At 37.5% G+C, this 23249-nt stretch overlaps 1 protein-coding gene across 1 annotated transcript in view; it reads left to right on the top strand.

Moving 5' to 3' along the window:
• The first annotated feature begins 15222 nt into the window (after positions 1-15222).
• gfra4a (GDNF family receptor alpha 4a) overlaps positions 15223-23249 on the top strand; it is a 292438-nt gene continuing 284411 nt past the window's right edge. Inside the window, 1 exon segment of the mRNA NM_001123058.1 lies at positions 15223-15661. Within this exon segment, the coding sequence (NP_001116530.1) occupies positions 15619-15661 (43 nt within the window). The 5' untranslated portion in view covers positions 15223-15618.

Raw genomic sequence — 23249 nt, 5'->3', positions numbered from 1 at the left:
CGTTAGCACGCGGCGCCTCTCTGACAGACATTTGCAGAGCTGCGGGCTGGGAAACACCTAATACATTTGCAAGGTTTTACAATCTGCGAGTAGAGCCGGTTTCCTCCAGGGTATTAGGTAACCCTGGTGATTGAGGAAATAATTTGGTTAAGGTGTTGAAACACGCTTGCTGCGCCATTCTCCCTAACATGGAGATGCGTGTGGTTTTTCAGCTTTGTCAGTTCAGTTCCCCATTTGGCGAACCCTGCAGAGTTCCTCCGAGGCCCCCAGCATCTGACTCAGCGGAGGAGCCAGGCATTGGCCCGTTACGTTGTAGCCATGACCGCTGGTCAGCCCACGTTCTGGGTATAGGTGCCTGCTATGTGTGGTCCCCTGAGGGCGATCCCATAAGCTCACTCAACCACGGTTTAGTCCCCCCTGTGTTAAGGCGGGCTCGTGTCTTCCCTCTTATGTACTCCTCCCCCGTTTCCGGGGCTGGGCCACAGGCTGTCATCAGGTCTCCCCTCCATGGATAGCAGGTGAACTCTGCAGCGTCCTCCCTATCGGACTGAACGCTTTCCCAACGTACTGTTGTATTAAAAACCCTTTACTAGGTTATTTTTGACTCCCCAAAAAATATACCTAAACCTGAACAGCTAAGTAAGGTAAGTAAGGACCGGGGGACACGTTGAAAGACTGCATCTTGCAGCGTTGTAGGTGCGCTCGCTCTAGTGCACGGCGCACCCTTCGCCAGGGACGCGTGAAGGTGCTTTCGTTGTGGCGTTTTCCATAGATTTCCCCATAGTGGAAGCTTTTCCACATAGAATTGGAGTTCCCTATCCGAAGGGGAATGCTACGGTTACTAAAGTAACCCTCGTTTCTCGAGGGTGGAAACGGAAATGCTATGTACCTTCGCCACAACAATTGTCCCTTAGCTGTTAAGCGTGAAAGTCTCCTCAGCTCAAAAGGATGTTGAGCATTGCACTATCCACGTCTTATATACTTGACTGATTGTCATTGATGCCAACTGTGCATGCTGACGCCACCAATTCATTTGGCATTTCATTGGCCCGATTTTATACTCTTTCAGATGATTGGTTTCTGACACAAACCCCATAGTGGAAGGTTTTCCACAAAGCATTTCCGTTCCCCCCCTCAGGGAACGAGGGTTACTTTAGTAACTGTAGTGTTACTGTGTGAGTTTGAACAAAATTATTCAATTACAAAATTTTAAAACGGTCAAAATTACTGCTTCTGTGGTTTTTGGGGTCTATCATACATTTTTTGCTATTTTCAGACCAGCACAATTGTCATGTTTTTGTGCCACATTGTTTAAATAGCAAATCCATTTGCACCACTTTGTGCACTCATGGGTGTGCTGGTCTAAAATAGAGGTGTGTTAAAGAGCATTGTTGGCTCATTGCTAATTTGAGCAACTGAAATAGACTGCGCCACTGATTTACTAAAAGCTGGTCTAAAGACCAGTGAAGAGCGTGTTAGTTATGTGCTTATATAGGTCCAAAACACTTACACTTTGTTTAAGACACACAGGTGTTATAGCAGCAATACACAAATATCTTTAGATTTGAAAAGGATTAAACTGTTACAAAAAATATTATTTTCTACATAAATATAAAAACCACTACCTTTATGCCTCATCTCGGGGTATTAGTCATGACAATTTGCATTCGTAATAATGTTATTATTATTAGCCATTGTGGAGAGGTAAGCGTGATCAAACACCCAATCAGGGGGGAGAGCATGCTAGGAGCCCGGCGGCTAATCAGCGGGTCAATCAGAAATGATAAATAACACCTGTCTTTCTAGTGATTGGGCCGGAGAGACTCCCTTCTTAAGGAGAACAGGAGGAGCAGTCGGGAGAGGAGAGAGCACACACACACACATACACCGTTACCTGTGTGGTGGCATTAAATAATAAATAAAATATTTGCTTACCTGAATCGCCGACCCTGTCTTCTTCTTCCCTCAACAACGAACATTATTACAGCCATATAATTCATTTTATGCATAATTCTGTTTGTTTTAATAAAATCTCATTTAGCTTTGTCAACCTGTCGGGTTTTGGAGACGTATAAGCATAACCCAACCCAGGCTCATTCTGGAAACGTAGCCCCGCAGACGTCTCTGGAAACCGCAAATACATCCCGGGAGGTACGTATTTGGGCAGTTTTTGTTTTCGCTAATCTGCGAGAGGCCGCTGTGCGTGATTTTTCATGTCTCGAACGCCTCTCACGAGCGCCCACGCTGTTCTCGCGTAAAAAGCCACCGGAAGCCGCTCTCGAGCGACCGTCTGTCCTACTGACTGAATGATTGACTGGGCTACCCTCCTCCTCCTTCTTCCCTAAACCTAAGCGACGATTTACAAAAGCCGTCCAGAAAAAGATAAGCCCTCATCCGGTTTTGACCGCGTTTTCGGATTTCACCGCATTCTCGCAACAAACTTGTTAACTTAATTTTTTGGATTCTGTTTTTTGTCTTACCTGAGTCTTGAGCCGCTTTTCCCCGAATTTGAACCCGGTGTTTGCCGCGGCCGGCTCCTCCTCCTCCGGGTCTACACTCCGCCGACATAACACGACAAGCTAACCGGACAAACTGCTTGCAGCAGGAAAGCCGAGCCGTCAGCCAGCGAGTGCGAAGAGGAGCGGCATCACACCGCCCCGTAACATTCGCTTAAAATACTAAATGCGGCCATACGTACCTCTGGCCACGTAAATCGTGGTCCCCAGAAATGTCCGCGAGGCTATGTTTTCAGAATGAGCTTGGATTGTAAACTAAGTAAACTAAAGAGAAAGTAAAGAGACTGAATGGAGGAGGCTCGTTCTTTATCCTCGTGCTGCAGATGGTCTGTTTAACTGTTCTCTCAATAGTGAAGCTTTCAGTCTTTCCACTTACAAAGTCCGCCATGTAAATAGCAAATGCATTATAATGGGACATTTCTGACTCTTAAAGCGAATGGGAGATCAGACTCTAATGGCTCGTTTTCACTGACTGGTAAAGTACGGTACAGTCCGGGTCAGTACAGTTCACCTTTATCAGGCTTGCGTTTCCACGATCAAGGGTGCCCTTTTGGTGGGCGTGGTGTATGACAAAAAGTTTCAGTCACATCTGACAGGATCAGGTTTTAAAAGCACGTCAATAATCACACACACAATATTATCATGAGCTCAACAACTTTGTTATTTTAAATATAGATGTGCGGCGAGCACAAGAAAGAAAGTAAAACCGCTCGTGCTTTAGACTGGCTTATAAAAACTACGAGGCACAGGGCAGATTCTGCTGTAGCAATACTCCATGCCTTTGTGCTGTTCATCAAGACTACGACTAGGTTTGTTTGAGCCCGGATCGACCATGGCTCGTTATAATATATAATTTCACTGTAAAAGATCTCTCGGCTGTGTGTATTTTAAACATGGCAAGTTTTTTGTTTTCATTCTGGCATATAATGTGGCATGGTTGGTAGTACCAGATGGGCTGGTCTTAATATTTTAGAAACTGATGGTTTACCAGGATTTCAGACATAATCCTTTCTTTAGATAATGGTAATTAAAAGAGAACAATTCTACTGAGTAAGTAATTGCGTGTGAAAATGTTCAGAGGCAGTCTAAGACGGGACAGTTCAGACTTATTCAGGTCACATGAACTAAAATAAAAACCAGTTACTGCTTGTTACCTTGTTAAAACGTGTTACAACACCTTTTTGTACCACTTGCTATAATGGTGAATCAAATGTCCTTGAGCATTCAAAACAACAATGTTAATTGCACTATAAAAAAGAAAGTTCAGAACTTCATATTTTAAAAATAATAATAATAATAATGATGCAAAAACTTCTTGTTAAAAATTCTTGAATTTCTGATGTCAGAAACTCAATCCCTGACTTGACATTGTCAACAGTGGTTATTCAGTGTTCAGAAAATTTGTCTGCTGTCAAAGTGGGGTCATAAAAAAAAAGTCAGTTAGTCAGTAAGCCGCAAATGTTTATTCATTTAGTTATTATTAATTCATCATTGTAATCCTCATTTAGGGCAGCACAGTGGAGCAGTGGGTAGCACAATCACCTCACAGCAAGAAGGATGCTGGTTTGAGCCTCGGCTGGGTCATTTGGCATTTTTGTGTGAAGTTTGCATGTTCCCTGTGTTTGCGTGGATTTCCTCCAGGTGCTCCGGTTTCCCCCACAACTCCAAAAACATGGAGTGTATGTGAATTGGGTAAGCTTAACTGTCTGTAGTGTATGTGTGTGAATGAATGTGTAAGGATGTTTCCCAGTGATGGGTTGCAGCTGGAATGGCATCCGTTGAGCAAAACATATGCTGGATAAGTTGTCGGTTCATTCCGCTTTGGCGGCCCCAGATTAATGAAGGGACTATGCTGAAAAAAAAAATGAATGAATGAATGAATGACTAAATGAATGAATGTATGAATCCTCATTTAGCAAGACGAAGAAATTAAAGTACAGGAATAATTTCTGATATGACAGTAGGGAATTTGTGAAATGAATTTATGAAAGATAGTTGAGGAGACGAACCCAATTCAAAGCATATTTGAACTTTGAATAACTCTGTATATACATTCAAAAAGAAAAAAATAATCAAAGGTGCAAGAATTTGATAGATGAACTAATTACATGAGATTAAAGTTCAGACTAAGCTGAGATGAAATAGCTGAGATAATAACCCACGGCAAGGTATCAAAACATTGTATAATAACAACTTGTTATTTCACACCATAACTTGCAGGAGAACAGAAAACAGGAATCAAGAGACATGAGCTAGTTTTACATGAGGAAGTTGTTACAAGGGCTGCAAGGTAACTATTAAGGCTAGTCAATTAAATCAAATGCAGTTTTCATGTGTATTTTGTCAGTAAAGCAGATTCTAGTAAGCCCACAGCACATTCTTTTCAGATAGAGCAGCATTTTATAAAGTCATAGTGCACCAGCAAGCCTCACAAATATGATTTAATTGGGGCATAATAGCATTATTTGATAATATTGATGATGACAGTGATTTATGTAGTCATGTAATTAGCAGATATACTGAATAAATAAAAGCAGTTAAATCCTTCATTTATTATACAATGTTATAATGGTTTCCTGGTTAAGGGTGGGTGGATTGATCTCAAAGTATAGATATTTTCGAAATTGGCAATGTATCAAAAGTATTAGTCCTAAATAGAATTATCAGTCCTTTCTATGTCCTTTTTTCTTAATGTGTGATGATGACTGATTTTAAAATGTCTTAATATTAGTAATCATGATAGTGCTACACTGTATATGAATAATCTGTAAATAGAAAAAGGAAAGGGAACAGTAAAATTATTTTACAGTATCCCTGCTAATGGGTCAGTGTTTGCCAGTGGTGTAAAGTAACAAATTACAAATACTCAAATTACTGTAATTGAGTAGTTTTTCTACTAATTACTCTAATGTAATTTACTAAGTAGTTTTATAAATGTGTTCTTTTACTTTACCTCGAATAAATTTTTTAGTGCAGTATCAGTACTTTTACTCCACTACTTTGCTTCAACCTACAGTCACTACTTTATTTTTTCTTGTACATGGGGATTGGAAAAATCAGTCCTGTGATTTCTGTCCAATCAAATCACACAGGGAAGGTACAACCACATCATAATGAACTACCTCAAGACATGGGTGATTTATAATTGCCCCAAACTGTTTGAAAGCATTACAAGTGTCCAAGAAAATGTCCAAAATCCAAAACCTATACTCATTGACCCAGATTCACCCAATGTCAATGTCCAACGTCTAACCTAAAACCAACCAAATATAAAAATCCAATGATGTTACAGAGCTTAATGCTGTGTGGACGTTACCACTATGACGTCTATCAGACATTGGATTTCGGTCGCAATACCTGATGATTAATGATGATTATGATTTGGTCACTTTCTAACAACCTAAAATCAACCAAATATCAATGTCATTTGACGTTATTATTGGACATCAAAATAAGGTTGTCCTTAGATGCTGGCTAGACATTGAATGTTGATCACCTAACATCACAACCTAAATCTAACCTAATATTAATGTCTTGTGGCATTGTGTGCCGCCTGGGCAATAACTCGATGCACTACAGAATGTTACGTTTACACACACATGCACAAATTACATGTTAACACATCAGCTTTTAACAGTGTAATACTCACTACTGACTACTCTTGAGTACTTTTGAAATGGCTACCTTTTACTCATACTTTGAGTAATATTTACAACAGATACTTTTACTCTACTTGCACTACATTTTTGGGCAAGTAATGGTATTTTTCCTTGAGTATGATTTTTCAGTACCCTTTTCACCACTGGTGTTTGCTCGCACTATTGAAGCACAGTACACAGCACATACACCAAGTGCAGGTCTTAAACTCGAGCAGGGACTATCATCATGACTGAATAAAAAACAAACATAATCTGGAGTTATTTTTCTACACTTGATAATGTCAACGCTTGTCACAACAGTACCAAAGACTCTAGAATACACAAGGCATGACATTTGTATAGTTTTGAATTGGGAAAAGTGTAACAGTCTAAATGGGGAATTAAGCCCGCCTTTAGTACAACAGCCAATCAGCAATCGCTATAGACTGACAATCCTTCGGGGAAGGAGCTGGGTCTAGACGTGAATTGTGCAATTGTTAACAGTCAAGATCTTTGATAGATCTCATCACCTGTAACAGCCACATTTAATATAAAGTAATAAAATTTTAATGGCTTTTTTATAAAGTGAATTTAAAACTTTTATTATGGGATCTGAAGGCAAACTAAGTTTACAAGAACCGGAAATATATTTTCCTTTGACAAAAATGTAAACTGGCTATAAAATCACTTTTTTTTGTAAGACAATTCATACTATGCTTTTTCAAACTTTATGTGTTTAGATATCCAAGCAAAATAAGAACTAATTCCTACATATAAAAATGTAATCGGTTGTATCCTTCATTAAAAAGGAAGCGAAGGATGCATTTGAAGGATCCTTCAAATTTTCAAGTCTTCGATGACGTAGCACCCTTAAAATGCACCCTTTGGAGGATGCAGCCTCTGAAATGTAGACAAAGCTGTAGATTTTTTAAAATTTAACAATGTTTGAGCTTTACGATGATGCAGTGGGTAGCACGATAACCTCCCAAACAAGAAGGTCGCTGTTTCGAGCCCCGGCTGGGTCAGTTGACATTTCTTTGTGGAGTCTGCATGTTCTCCTCGTGTTCGCGTGGGTTTCCTCTGGGTTCTCCAGTTTCCCCCACAGTCCAAAGACATGCGCTAGAGGTAAATTGAACAAGCTAAATTGGTCGTAGTGTGTTTAGGTGTCTCCCAGTGTTGGGTTGCGATTAGAAGGTTATCTGCGGTGTAAAACATATGCTGGTTAAGTTGGCAGTTCATTCTGCTGTGGCGACCCCTGATTAATAAAGGAACTAAGCCAAAATGAAAATAAATGATTTTTTATTAAACAGTATACGGTGTTAAATTGTGAATTTTTGTTTACATATTAATGTTCTGTAAAATTAATAAAGGTAAAAAGAAATTAGGTCTATTGTATTTATTTAATAACAATTCTAATGGTGTTTAAAAAAAAACTTAAAATCATTATAAAATATTTCATTAAAGTATAAGTATTAACAATGGTGATACTTGTCTTGAAATACTTGTTATTGGATTGGAAAGAAAATAATTGGTATCACCCACCCCAATTCTTGTTTTTTTCTTTTCTTTGTTTTTATTAGGACCATTGCATGAGAGCACCCTCTGGCTTTTGGAGGAGATTTACTGCTGATCATGCAACAGTGCTTCCCTGACAGGTTGCATTGGTGCTCCCAGAAATTTTTCTTAGGATTTGCCAGATGAGGCCACATAAAATTTTAGGTGGCACACAAAAAAATTACGAATTCAGTATGATGTTATTTTTGTATGCAGTTTTTGTTTATGGTAAATAAAATATTGTGGTCTTTAAAAACTTTACCCTTAATTTTTTTTTAAGAAGAATGAAACACAAACTTGAAATTGTTGTGGTACAGTCAGCAGTTCATTCCCGAAGTGCAGCCAGAATAACATAATGGTCAACCATCTATTGAGCATGTTTACTTAGGGAAATGACAAAAAAATTGTTTTATTATAACAGCATGCATATAATGTGTAGTAATCAACAAAGTGAACATTTTGTAGAAAATATTAATCAATGCAAACCAAAATCACCTAATTTCGAGCTCTGTTAAGTAATGTTAACATGTTTATTATAGAAAGGTTAACAGAGAACATATAATAGTTACTTAAGTGAAGACATACATGTATGACATACATATCTGTTGTTGTTTCTTTAAAAATTGGGAAGGAGCAGTGAATTAGCTAATCAATTCACAATAATTTTAGTGGCTGTACTTTATTTATTTATTAAAATATTGTGAATTTATGTAATTACATTTCCATTAATAAACGGGAAGCAAACAGCAAAAATCAAGAAAACCATAAAAGTAAATATGCTAGGTGACCATGTCATACTTTTCGTTAATTTAACTGTACAATTAAACTGGTTTGTTAAAATGCACTGGCATAAAGTGTCTACATGTACTAAGAAATTGCTAAAAAATATATTTTTCAAAAAGGGGTGTACTTGTTTAGGTTTGTAACGACGGGGAGTGACACCAACAACAGAAGTTTGGATCCACGTGCAGGTTTATTAGAATTGTCAGGCAAGCAGTGGTCAATACCGGCAAACAGATGTATGAGGGCAATCCAGAGTCAAGGTCAAAACAACAGGCAGTTGGTCAGAGGCAGGCAGCAAACAGCATTAAATAAATAAACAAGGCAAAGATCAAAACACGGGAAAACAAGACCAGGATAACGCGTTGTAATGTCACCTTACAGATAAACAAGACTCGGCAAACTGAAGGAGTGAATGAGTGGCTTAAATAGTGTGTGTTAATCAGTCTCTGAAAGTCCTCAGGTGTGAATGTAAATCAAGCTAAATGAAAGCAGGTGTGTGGGTGAAGAGCATGTATGAAGTTGAAATACATTAACTGGCAGATTTGTAGTTTCATGAGTGAGTGTTTACCAGCGACATCTGGTGGTTTGTTCACTGGTAAACATGACAGAGCCCCCCCTCTAAGGAGTGGCTTCCAGACACTCCTAATACTGTTCAGGCGGGAGGTGGAGCAGAGGCGGAACTGGGGAAGGGATGGAGGGCCAGGACCATGCAGTGTGGAGGTGGAGCAGCGGAGGGCCAGGAGCGTGGAGCTGCGGAGGGCCTGGAGCGTGGAGCTGCGGAGGGCCTGGAGCGTGGAGCTGCGGAGGGCCTGGAGCGTGGCACTGGCAGCACTGGAGGGTCTGGCAGCACTGGAGGGTCTGGCAGCACTGGAGGGTCTGGCAGCACTGGAGGGTCTGGCAGCACTGGAGGGTCTGGCAGCTCTGGAGGTGGCGGTGGCAGCTCTGGCAGTAACAGCTCTGGTGGTGGCATCAGCTCTGGTAACTCAGGTGGTGGGGCCATTCTGGTGGCTCAGTTGATGGCATTTCAGGAACTAGAATAGGAACTGTGGAAGGAACAGACTCGGAACAAGAAGCCATCTTGTGAGCTGGTGGTAGATTGGCACTTACCACATTGTGAGCTGGAGGGCTGGTTGTGACCACATTGTGAGCTGGAGGACTGGAGTCGGCCATCTTGTGAGCTGGAGGACTGGAGTCGGCCATCTTGTTAGCTGGAGGACTGGAGTCGGCCATCTTGTGAGCTGGAAGACTGGGGTTGGCCATCTTGTGAGCTGGAGGACTGGAGTCGGCCATCTTGTGAGCTGGAGGACTGGAGTCGGCCATCTTGTGAGCTGGAGGACTGGAGTCGGCCATCTTGTGAGCTGGAGGACTGGAGTCGGCCATCTTGTGAGCTGGAGGACTGGAGTCGGCCATCTTGTGAGCTGGAGGACTGGAGTCGGCCATCTTGTGAGCTGGAGGACTGGAGTCGGCCATCTTGTGAGCTGGAGGACTGGAGTCGGCCATCTTGTGAGCTGGAGGACTGGAGTCGGCCATCTTGTGAGGTGGAAGACTGGGGCCAGCCATCTTGTGAGCTGGAGGACTTGATGCGGCCATTTTCTGAGCTGGGTGTGTGGTGATGGAATGAGCAGCAAGCCCCGTTGCCAGCGGGTCTTGCTGTCCTTTGATGTACTTTTAGAAGAAAATAATGTCCATTTATGTGGACTCGTGGTCTGAATTTACATAAAACACTTATTCCCGAGTGTTTTTACATATAACTTTTTTTTTTTTTACTTGCTTTGACTATCAGAGAGTAAAAAGAATTTTCCTCTATTTTGAACGGATAAAAAGAGTGTTTGGGACATTTTATATGCCGCAAAACAGTTGCAGGATGACACTGTATGTCTGTAACAAAATATAAAACATTCAAAGTATTTTAAATAGACACTTAAGTGCTAAAATGCACTGGACACTTAAGCACCATAGGAGGTTAAATAACCTTGTTTAGGATAATTATAAATGGTGTTTGTTGTAAATTTGGCTTGTTTTATACTTTAATATTGTTTTATATGCTGCTCTGAATAACTTAACAAATGAATGAATGAACGAATGAATGAATGAATGAATGAATGAATGAATGAATGAATGAACGAACGAACGAACGAACGAATGAATGAATGAACGAATGAACAAACGAACGAACGAACGAACGAATGACCATTTTGGTTACATATTGAACACAATTTAAAGATGTGGCAGGTTTTAGTCCCCTCTCTGTTTTCAGAATGTGTCCCACACACCATGTCAGTTTAAAGGTCTTGTGAAATGCCGAGCATTATTATTCAATGTTTGATATAACCTCGACCAAAACACAATGAGAGGGTGGAACAAAGTGTTCCTCTTTAAAAGAAAAAAATATCACCGCTCTGCCAGTGAGAGTGGTTAAGCTCAAGAGTATCAAATGGAATGCAAATGAGAAGCGTCTTGAAGGGGGCGTGACATGTCAGACACCAGAGAGCATTTGACTGGTTTTGATTTGATCATTGATAGGTTGACGTGAATAAAACCATTAATCCATTTAGGTTATAAACTACAAGCTTTACATGTTGATATCAATTTTATATCTTCTAAACAACATTTTTGACAGTGTTTTGGAGCACACTAGTTTAAAAACAAACAATACCAATGCTAACAAATAAAAATCTTTATTTTAATTTAATGGGACCTTGAAAGTCTTTGTGAATTTAAAATATACAATGTTATTTTTTATTTATTTATTTTTTTTTGCTAGCGCCCATTGTTATTCTTTAGGTGAACATTTAATCCAAGCAAGACCACTGTTTCCATGTTTGAAGTGATGGTCCTCTGTTGACATCAGTTTGATGACTTTAGCCACATTGTTCTTAACCACACCCCTCGTAGTGTTAGTTTGCTGAGGCAATGATGCACAAAAAAGACCCCCCCCCCCATCTTAAACGCTAGCATGTCATTACCATATTATGATGGTATTCAGCAATACCTAGTGTAGCAAGGTCACACAGTGTTATCGTGAGTGATTTTTTTCATCCAATCATATAATTCTCGGGTGTAAATAAAGGAGGATTTGGGGTGTTATTGTGTGTGTGGATTGAAGTCCCGCTGGTTCCGCCTCTGCCCCTTCCGTTTCCACATATAGGCATTGTTTGGCTTTCTCTTCCGCATTGGGGTATGCATGACAGCAAGAACGGTGGCAGAGGGAACATATTGAAGTGGTGACATCTGTAACTGCACTTAACTGCTGTATTTGATTTTCTGGCGTCAGGGGATAAGATAGGTCATGGCTTGTTATTTCCACTGTCATCCCAGCAGGATCGTTCTTTACTCCTGGGCATATTAAAGTTCTAATGCGTCTGTGAGTGCATGTTGACAAAGTGGCACATTAGGTATATCTGAATTTTTGTTATATGGCACTTTTTAAAAATTGTTTAACCCAACTGTATATACTGTCAAATGTTGTGGGAGTGAGCTTAAATGCATATTTATAACATCTTTGAATGTTTAGTTATATTTTACTTTTTTTTTTATTCATTTATGAAATGTGACATATACAGACGCTATCAGTGCATATGTTTTTTCTCATCAATCCAATTCTCAGACATTTGACTAACACTCACAACTTATTCTATAGAACATACAAAAGCTAAACACAATAAAGGAGTTGACCTTTGAAAAACACACATAATACTCACTGGGATAATTTTAACAGACTTTCAAAACACTATTATACACAACCAAATGTAACTCATTGCGCTTAATGGCATAAAGTTACATTTATATTTGGTGTGTTTTTTTACAGACGTTCTGAGAGCAGAATAAAACTAAAGAGTCATCACCTGTCAGCACTGCGCAAAAGTACTTTTTGTTATGTCTCTGTCTCTCCATCTCTCTCTCTCCTAACAGATGGGCCGTTAGTGAGCCTGTTTCCACAGTTTTCCAGCATGTGAGAGAGAATGCCGTGCCAAACCCCTGCTGGCATCATCTCACTGGCCAAACTCCCTCTCTCTCTCCCACACACACACACACACTCATGCGCTCTCCGCAGATCTATCATTCTCTTTTTTTCACTTGTTTGCTCTCCCTGTCACTCATGATACCTGCGGCAGGTATTATGTCATAATTATTACATCCACACTTCAAAGGCACCACAGCACAAAGAACAAAAGTGATGAAAAGAAGTAACATACTGTGAGATCGAACACAGCTCAAGCAATCACACACACATTTTCAAACCTTTGCCAAACCTAATGGAAATGTCACTCATTTCTTATTTACACTGAAGCTGAGAGCTCTACTTCCCAGCTTGAATGAATATTTCTCTCTGTTTAAGATGAAATTGTTGCAGCGCCATGGAAAACAAACTAAATAAATAAATATTTACGAATTCTTGGAAAAAAAGTCTACACAACTTGAGAAATAAAAGTCTGGTGTCAAGAAATCACTTGAGTTAATCTGTTCTTTATGCAGTTTTATGTCTCTGCTTGTACTCTTTATGGTTGCTTATATTCTATCACACACTTCACTACAAAAAGGATTAACTTATGGTGAGACGTGTGTGTTTTTTTTTAAATATTGAGATACTGTCAGATGATGATTTGCTTTTATATGCATTTGTTTTACAACTATTGAAAATGTGCTTTTTTTCATGTGTTATATTTATTTTCTTATTTGATTTATACTACACTAGAGTGATTGTCAGTATTGGTAAGAAAGTCAACATTAGGAAGGTAATGCATCAACAGCAGGAGAGGTTTGTTTGGAAAAGTTCCTAGTAATTACCAAATTTAATTACTGTACTAAGTAAACAGTATTTACGGTTGGCTACATGTGAAACATGACTGTAAAATAAAGTACTACTAATATTTTATATACAGTACATTATGAGGATTTGACATGCATACAATGAAAATCTTCCATTGGGTTTCTACTTCATATTTAATTAAGATACATTATTTATGTTATTTTAACCCATACATGTCTTGAAACCCATGCAAGGTACCCTTTAAATTAAGCCATTGCCTGCCTTTTATTAGGATATTGGCTATTTGTTACTTAAACCGTGTTGGGAAAAGTTATTAGTAATGCATTACAATAATGAGTTACTCCCCAAAAAAGTAACTCTGGAAAATAATGCATTATGCTACTTTTGAGTAACTTTTGAGTAACTTTTAAGTTATTTTTTCTTACCTGCCTGAGACTTGATCTCTTTCAGAACTTTGTTTTTTTTTTTTTTTTAATAGAGGAGCTCTGCATTTAACAACACGCTGTATAAACTACTACTTTATGTACCTTTAACATTTTTAATAAAAAAAAAATGTATGTTAGCATCTAACTTCCTGACGCTATTATTGCCATACCAATTAATGCAATTTGAAAGCAACGTGTTTGTGAGGATCTATAAGGAAATTTAAGGATCTGTGAGGGGATCTGTAAGATCTGTAAGGTTTTTTCCAGTTCCTGCGGAGAGCTCATTTTCTCATTGAGTGTGATTCAACATGATTACACTAATTTTCATTTAGCAAATAATTTAAAAAAAACATATGAATTAATCTAAAAAGTAACTCAAATATTATTTCTTTTTTTTTTTTTTTTAGGTAATACGTTATTTTACCTGTTACTTAGAAAAGTGTATATATATATATATATATATATATATATATATATATATATATATATATATATATATATATATATATATATATATATATACATTGTATATATAACTTGTGTAGAGCTTGCATGTTTTTCCCATTTTCACGTGCGTTTCTGCCAGGTGCTCCGGTTTCTCCCACAGTCCAAAGACATGTGGTATAGGTCAATTGAATATACTAAATAGGCTGTGGTGTATGTGTGAGAATAAGAGAGTGTATGGGTGTTTTTCAGTGTTTGGTTGTGGCTGGAGGGGCACAAACTGCCTAAGACATATGCCGGATGAGTTGATGATTCATTCCGCTGTGGCGACTCCTAAATAATAAAGGAACTAAGCCGAAAAGAAAATTAATAAATGAAAAAAAATATATAATAATAATAATAATAATAATAATAATAAAAAAAAATATATATATATATATATATATATATATATATATATATATATATATATATATATATATATATATATAAAGTTTGTAAAAAATGTGACATTTGGATAGGAGAAATGGAGCAATTCAATGTGAAAATTGACTTTTAAATGTTATTTTTGAACTACTGTAACTATAAGGCAGTAATTGAAGAATTATATATTTTTAAACTATTAAATATTTAATTATCATTTTATAATATAGCAATTATATAGCAAACAAATACTGATGGCAGGTAAAATTGTTAATCATGTTTGGTTTTATGGTCTCAAAAATCAATGTATAATTAAATTAAGAAAAGAAATGTTTTCATTTTGAACGTACATATAATATATTTTCTTTCCTCGTGTACCAGCTATCGTACCACAGAACACACAAATCTAGCAAATGTGTTTAGCCAATATTTAATATATGCAGTATGAATTTTAAAACTTAAACCTTGCACTCTTGCTATTCAGAAATCAATAATAATAATAATAATAATAAAACAATTTTATTACAAAATATATAGTAAACCAGGTATTTTCAATTACATCCTGATAGTTAATTGCATTGGTTTTCCTCACATATGCTTTTCTCTGTCCTCTCTGTAGAGTTGGAGGGCAGAGCGCAGTGCTCTTACGCGTCCACTTCTTTGGTGTCAGTGCGGTTCTCGTGCGCTCAGGAGTTAGACAGAGACGCAGCAGCGCACGACAAACAGCCGACTTCACTTCCGAAGACCGGCGCGTTCTTCAATTAGTGGCTCGAGTGCTAATGAGGCTTTTAACGCAGCATCCAAACTTGTTAATGAAATAGTGGCGTTTCGTGACACACGTTTTGCGCAACTTGCTTCCCTCATCTGGCGCCAGATCTGCTGGGGAATAAAAGATGCTTCTCGACGTGCTCTGTTCCTATGAAATGATTTGGATTGCACCTCGCATTTTTGGAGGAAATCAGCACTGAACGCAGTACGACGTTTTCTGGACAACTTTGGTGCCAGTGGACACGGGCATTCGCGAAAGTCTTTTACTGCCGCGAGATTGTTTGGCTCTAAACAGGATGGACCTCGTCGGGCTCTACTTGTTCCAGCTGGCAATTTTTGGTGAGTTTTCCTCCGATTAATTCTGCTGATTTGGGGGGAACGGAGGATGAGCTCAGTTGCAGCTGTTGCGGATGTGAAGCGAATGATGAATCCCTTTGCCTGCAGACGCACGAAGCATCTTCGCTGTGCCGCTGCGTTTAACTTCACTTTGTTTCTTTGGCGATTGCAGTGTTGTAAGAAGTTATTCTACCAGTGTTGAAACTGTTGGGACGTTAATGTCTCTTCTGGTTTGATGGTCAGTGCGCGCGTAACTGTCATTATCATGTGTGGCACACCAAATGAGACGGATATCGGACGACCTGCTAATCTGATCGTGTTTGTGTGTTAAAATGACCTTTCGCTTGCTTTTAATGCGCTTGTTCACGGCACATTAGCTCCGTCATTAAAGCAGCAGTCTGACAACCTGTCCGTCAAGCTGCGCGCGTCATCGTGGCATCTCGGTCCGCAGGTAAAGCGCAGGACGCATCCATCCTGCTGCAGCTATATGCAAATGTCTTTAAAGAATGATGAAGAGCCAGCAGCATGAGACTGTGGAGTCATGAGCTCTTGTCAGAAGCATTTGTGAAGGATACCTCCTAACTAGACTCCATGCCGCTGGCTCCTGTCGCCCTGTCGCTTCATTTGTGTATTCCTTTGAGACTTAGTTTTGTCAAACAGTCTCAGGAGAGGCACTTGTGCAATGGGCAACAGGCTGAAACCAGGGAGGCTTCCTTGGCATGCAGGAAAGGATGTGGGGGAAAGATGCTCAGATTTATGATGACAGTCCTGTTTTACCCCTCTTGGATAGTATGATACTTAATAGCATTGCTGAAGCAAAACTGCTGGAGTCATGCTTCATTTAATGCTTTCACGTTTTAAATTCCCCACATTGTCGCATTTAGGAGAAATAGGATGTTTTTAAATCTATGAAAATACACAAGAGCAATGCAGAGCTATGATTCTCAATATCGTAATTAGATAATTTTACTTGATTTTGAGTTGATTGCATCTACCCTAAAAAAAAGATATCTTCGATAATTATAATGATGCAGATTGTTTACCTAAAGCAGAACCCTTTGTCATTGTCTATCCATTTTGTTACAGCACAGATATATCATGTTTCAGTGGAACACATAAGCAGTTATTATCAGAATGTCAAGGCTTTCTTTTACATTAAACAAAGATGCATTAACGTTATCCGTCACGTTCAGCAGCAATTTAGCTTGGTTTAAAAATGAAAAGGCTCAAATATTTAGTCAATGTTTAAACCTGGGTTACCTTGAGCAGTATATAAAAACCGTATCACCAGTTAAAAAATGTGTTACACTTACATAATGAACTACATAAGCAGATTTAAGGTGTTATCTAGCTGCTTAGGGAGCCCAGTGAACGACTGAAATTGGTCTAGATATGGTGTAAAAAATAAAAAGGTGTTTGATGGCATTTATTTATTTATTCATTTATTTTATTTTATTTTTTATTTTTTGTCAAGAAAGCAGACCACAGCAGATTCATAATAGAAAGTGGGACACCTTGTTGAGATTACATAATGGCTGGGTTTGTATACCTAATCAAATGATTGTGTTTTATTTTTAAAATAAGTTAAAGTAAAGAATAAGTCAAGTCCTGGGGAATGAATGCTGATCTTTCAGTTCTACTTTATTCATTTCTGTGGTGAATGGTAAGTGCAGTAGAGTCAATCTGACCTGTCAATCCAGTCCAAGTGCACTTTCACTGTAAAACAGTTCCTGGTTGACCTTTACTTATTCCTTCTGTACCCACAGTACCTGAGATACAATTTCTACTAATGTTTTGAAATGACATTAAAAAATCCATCATCATCATCATCGTCTTGACACAATCGGATCCCTGATGTCTGACTTTAACTTTGACAATGCTGTATGTAATGCCATTTTTTGAGAATTATATCAAGATCTGTACATTAGGTCATATTTTATCGTGTTTTAGCTTATTTGAGTTGTTGACGTCTGCTCCAAATATATATAAGATTTCACAATAGTTTACTAATATTTGCAGAAGCGTGTGTACTTCCGTTTTACGTTTTTTTTTAAATTTTTTTTATTGGCATTGTTTGGTCTCAACCTGAAACAATTAGTTTCATCTGCCCAAAAATGACCAAAATAATCATCTGAGCAAGCAACTTATTATAGTTTTATAAACAAATTTCAGGAAGAGCAGGCTCAGATGTTTTAACAACTCTTACTCAGCATTGACAATCATTGTTAACACTTTATTTTGATGGTCCATTTGAGTATTAGTAGACTGGCTGCTTAATATCTGTTGATACAGCTCCTTCAACAGACATTTAACTGAATATAAAAACTTTGCAAGTACATGTCAACTTTCACTAAACCTAACGCCAACTCTAACCCTAACCTAACAGTCTACTTCAAAATAAAGTGTGACCCAGTGATTCTAGTATCCAATCAGCATTAGACCAAACCCACATAAATACCAAACTTGTACTACCTTCATTATCTCACAACTTTAGCATCCCTCCACTACTCTGACACCTCACCTCTTAAACACTCTACCTAGCGGGAGCGTTCTGAAGTGCTAGACACTTTACTTGGACCCCAACGTCTCTCACTTTCCTAACAAAGGGAATAACACGAGTCGGGGTGTCTTTTCCGAGCCCAAAGCCCTCTCCCTGGACAGCACACCAAATATGCTTTATTCTTCGAACATATGTAAGTGTGAGCTTGTGAATTTACATTTTTTAAATCAAGTGCCTTAATGTAGTGTAAAAATAATAACAGTTTTGTGTTGTATTGTGTGGTTATGAATTTATGTCTGGTTAGCATTACCAGAATGAAGGTTTCCACATGAAAAGATGCTATAGTAATTTTACATAAACAAGTAACATTAACAAATAACCCAATACTGTAGATTTTTACAACTATTGTGTAGGGTATATAACACTACCATAAACCAGAGTTTACTGTAGTAAAAGCTACACTACAGTATTTATTACATTTTGTAAGCGCACTCTTGTTAATACTACAGTATAGAAATGGATGTAAATATTATAATATACATAGAATAATATACAAGTGTTTGTGTTGGTCAAAAGCAATATAGTATTTAATTATAAATAAAAATATATTTTTTCATCTGGGTTTGTTTTAAAACAATGTGTGGACATGTTTGGACGGCCCCTTACACTCAATTTTGTTTCTTTTTTAATATTTTCCAATTTACCAAATGCTTATAGGAACACAATTTACATTCATGTCAAAGCATACATCTTATGAGTATGTGTGTTCAAGGATCAACCCTAGTAGTGTTCTGATATATGGTGCAATGCTCTATAAAATAAGGTACAGCAAACAAATTTCAATTGTTATGTAGATCAGAGGGCCCAGGCTCATTCTGATTACGTACCCCTATTTACATTTCCGGAGAGCGCCAAATACATGCCAGGAGTTACTTTTTTTTTTTTTTTGCAGTTTTTGTTTTCACGAATACACCACAGGTCGCTCAAATTTCTCTCGTGAGTGCCATTCTTGCCTGCTCTTGTCACGTGATTCCACATGACTGACTGAAAGACTCACTGACCATCCAATCCCCCCAGGGGTACTTACGATAAGTTTAAGACTGATTGGACAGGATTAGAAACAGAAATAAAACCAGAACAGACATTCAATCCAGGGCTATTTTGGCAGATACTTGAAAATGAGAGCATATACCGTCAGTGTAACACATATATTTGCTCGCTCTCTCTCTTTTTTTAACACACGCATTTTTACAAGCAGAAGACAAAAGACATATAGCCAACAGCTAGACAGCCAGAGGCTCATGTAATGTGGTATTTGAGTGACACTTTTGGACTGATTTTTGCACACGTTTGTCATGGTTGGGAGTTTCTATTGAATTTCCATCGACTAATTGATCATCTAACCTGAAAATAACCCCTTTTTGCATTTTAAAATGTTCATTATTAAGCAGTATTTCTTCCCTGCTCCCAAAAAATGTAGGTGATTTCAGGTTTTATTATCTATCTGGGGACATTTTATTCTTAGCAAGTCAGCGTGTGTTCATTTCACCTCTTTTAGAAATGCAATGCACTGCTAACAGCAAATATTTTGGGTCAAAGCATGCTCTCCTACAGAGGAGAATGTGAGCGATGATTGGTTTGTGTCCTTCTGTGTCGCACTTCACTTTGACAACCATCAAAGTGCCGGCCCAAAGAGAAACTTTCATGGGCTTTGTCAACTGTTTTATTGCACCTCATATTCAACTTTTCTTACAAAACAAATCTTCTATTTTCTATGTGGGAATACAAAACTATAAGTTACGAACGAATAAAGATGAATAGGAATGATCAGCTCACAATTTCATGTGGCATTACCTAGTGTTCAGTCAAGTTTAAAGGCTTAAAGTTTAAATCCGAATTACTCTTTCTCAAAGTGTTAATGCCAGTGATCGTTGCGTAATTTCCAACGATTAACAATAGTGTGATATTCACGCATGCAAGGCAAATGAATTCCACCTTTTCTTGACTAATGCTCATTTAGCCCTTTAAGCTCTTAGAGGATTGAATAAATTTGTTAGCCGCACATTTAGTAACCTTGAATTGTGGCAGATTACATTATGCACTGCTGTTCATTGCACCACGCTGGGATATGAATTTATTCCGGCACGGCTTTTCACCAGCATTAATGTGAATGGCCCCTCCTCTCCCCCATTGGCCTGTCCAGGTTCTCTGTCTTCACCCTGCTAATTGTCTTCCATGTTCACTTCTTAGTCTATTCGTGTGGCATGATTTTTTGGGGGAATTCTTAATTAGCTGTCCCCAAGAGTGAATATTGAGTGGGATTGTCTTGATTCAGTCATAGAGATGTACAGTTGAAGTCAAAATTATTAGCCCTCACACATTTTTAAGCATAATAATTTTAATAACTAATTTCTATTAACTAATTTCTTTTGTTATCACATTATGACAGTACCTAATATACTAGTAGTAAAAATAATATTCAGCTTAAAGTGTAATTTAAAGATTTGACTACAGTAGATTAATTATTCTTTAAGATTACTGAAATTAATAAAAAAAAAATAAATAAATAAAAACTGAATAAATATAAAAAATTCACACCTTTACCCAATTAAATAAATAGACTCAATGATGGGCCAAAACTCTGAGGTGATTCCGTGTGGCCCTAGTTATTGGTTACAAACAGTGGTTTGTTCTGTAGCCAATCTAAAAATATATATTTCTAAGGGCTAACAGTACTGACCAAAAATTAATTCATTCATTTTCTTTTCGGCGTTGTCTTGGCTAGGTGAGTTGCTGTTTCTGTGTGGAGTTTTCATGTTCTCCCTGCGTTCGCGTGGGTTTCCTCTGGGTGCTCTGGTTTCCACCACAGTCCAAAGACATGCGGTACAGGGGAATTGGGTAAGCTAAATTGTCCATAGTGTATGAGTGTGAGTGATTGTGTATGGATCTTTCCCAGAGATGGGTTGAGGCTGGAAGGGCATCCACTGCATAAAACATATGCTGGATAAGTTGGTGGTTCATTCCACTGTGGCGACCCCAAACTAATAAAGAGACTAAGCCGAAAAGTAAATGAATTAATGAATGTTATTACTCTTAATATTCTTATCTGTATCGTTGATGAGAATGAGAAAGTTTAATTTATTAATGACTTTAAGACCAAAAAGAGAACAAAATAATAAGTGATGAAAAAAAGAAAAGACTATAAGACGACAGAGACAGACTGCTCTAACTTTGTGTCACCTTACCCAAACATTTTCCTACACCAATATATTCATAACAGCACGAACAGTCTAGGATGATGTAAGTGAAAAATTTTTCATATTCAAATTGATTTTATATGCAGTCCTAGTTTTGATTTGACATTAATAACTACTACAGATTATTGTTAGCTGTTGATATAGACAGTTATTTTCTCTCACAGGTGTAAACTGTACCTCCAAGCTGGCTAGTTTGTTCTAATTTTTTTTTTTTTTTTTTTTTTTTTTGTAGTGTGTTCTAGCATGACTTTTGTCTTAGATGCAGGACATAATCTGAATTATTGCTAAAAATGTAATGACAAAATAGTCTGTATGTTAATGAATGTGTTTGAGTATTGTGGTAAATGCTGTGCTGTTGAATTGTTAATTTATTTTTATTCACTTCATGTGAATATTTGACTAGTATATTGCAATGTTTTAAAAGGTTCACAAAAACGCAGCTAAAGTACTTACAGTTAGTAACAGTTTTCATATAACTTTAGCAACTTATTTCCAACTGATTTTGAAAGGTCCTTACAGCCTGCAAAAGGAGAAGAACTGAAGAAAATATTGGCCAGTAAATATATATATATACTGTATACTAAAAAGGATAAAGTAAGTGTAAAAAAAATGCATTTCAGGTAATTCCCATTTATTTATTCTATGAATGAATGAACTATTGAACCAACCAATCGATTGACCAATCAATCAATCAATCAATCAATCAATCAATCAATTTCTCTGTTTCAATCTGCATCCTTAAATGGATGAGATGCTCAAGAAACTAGTTCTACATATAAGATAATTTAATGGACAACACCTGTCAAAAGTCTTGAATAGAACTTAATTTGAATAATGTCTTTAGGAGTATTAGCTGTAGTACTTGTGGAATAACTGGTAGTAATACAATGCCACCCATAAAATTATTAAACAATAATGCACATTTGACATGGTAGTGAACTAATTGTTTTTGATTCCAACTGTCAATTGTTCTTTTTACTTTTATTGTTAATATATTAAAGCGATCAACAAAAATACACAGTACTTATTAGTTAAATCAGTAAAATATTGGGAAGTAGGACACCTAAGAGCCTGCAAAACTGTAAAAAAGACAGTTGGACACACAAACACAACTTTGACTGCTTTAATGCACAAGGCTTCAAAATTGCTTCACAACAGATGTGTGCTTACAAATCTTTCACCAAAAAATATTTCCTCATGTCATTATTAAGCATCTAAAACTTTTAATTTTACCACAGTCAATGCTTTTATGAATATATAAGCAACTAATCAATTTGAATAGAACACCAAATGCAGTATTTGATGAAACTGTTCATCGTACATATGAACAGGAATCTGTCAGATTTTACATTTGTGTTTACAAGGTGAGTGATGAGAGTATGAAAATGATGACAGAAGTGAACTAACTCCTTACACCTTTGTGACAAGATCTTATCCTTGTGACTCATTTCACTGAAATTTTTCATCAGCTTTTTAAACTGCCTTTCTAAGAATAACAAGCCAGGCACCTTGGCTTGTTAATGCTTATTTAATGTCACAGATATTTTAGCAATATGATATACTTTGAATAGAAAAACTGTCACACCGTCTGGTTTGATTCAGCGGGAACTGCCAAAGTGTTTAATCATATCACAAGATGCCAAGACTTAATTGTTTATTTTTATATAAACTTCATTGGTGCTCCAGTTCATGTTTAAACTACTTTTATATTGTCATTTCTTTTTTAGTAAGCAGAAACCAGCCCACTATTGTAAAAAAAGCACACAATTCATCATGAGTCATGAAGTAAATAAAAATAAATAAATAAATAAAAAATCTTAAACAGTGACTCATA

The sequence above is a fragment of the Danio rerio genome, chromosome 13 (assembly GCF_049306965.1).
Source record: "Danio rerio strain Tuebingen ecotype United States chromosome 13, GRCz12tu, whole genome shotgun sequence".
NCBI lineage: Eukaryota > Metazoa > Chordata > Actinopteri > Cypriniformes > Danionidae > Danio > Danio rerio.
This window is presented reverse-complemented; position numbering and strand designations above follow the sequence as displayed.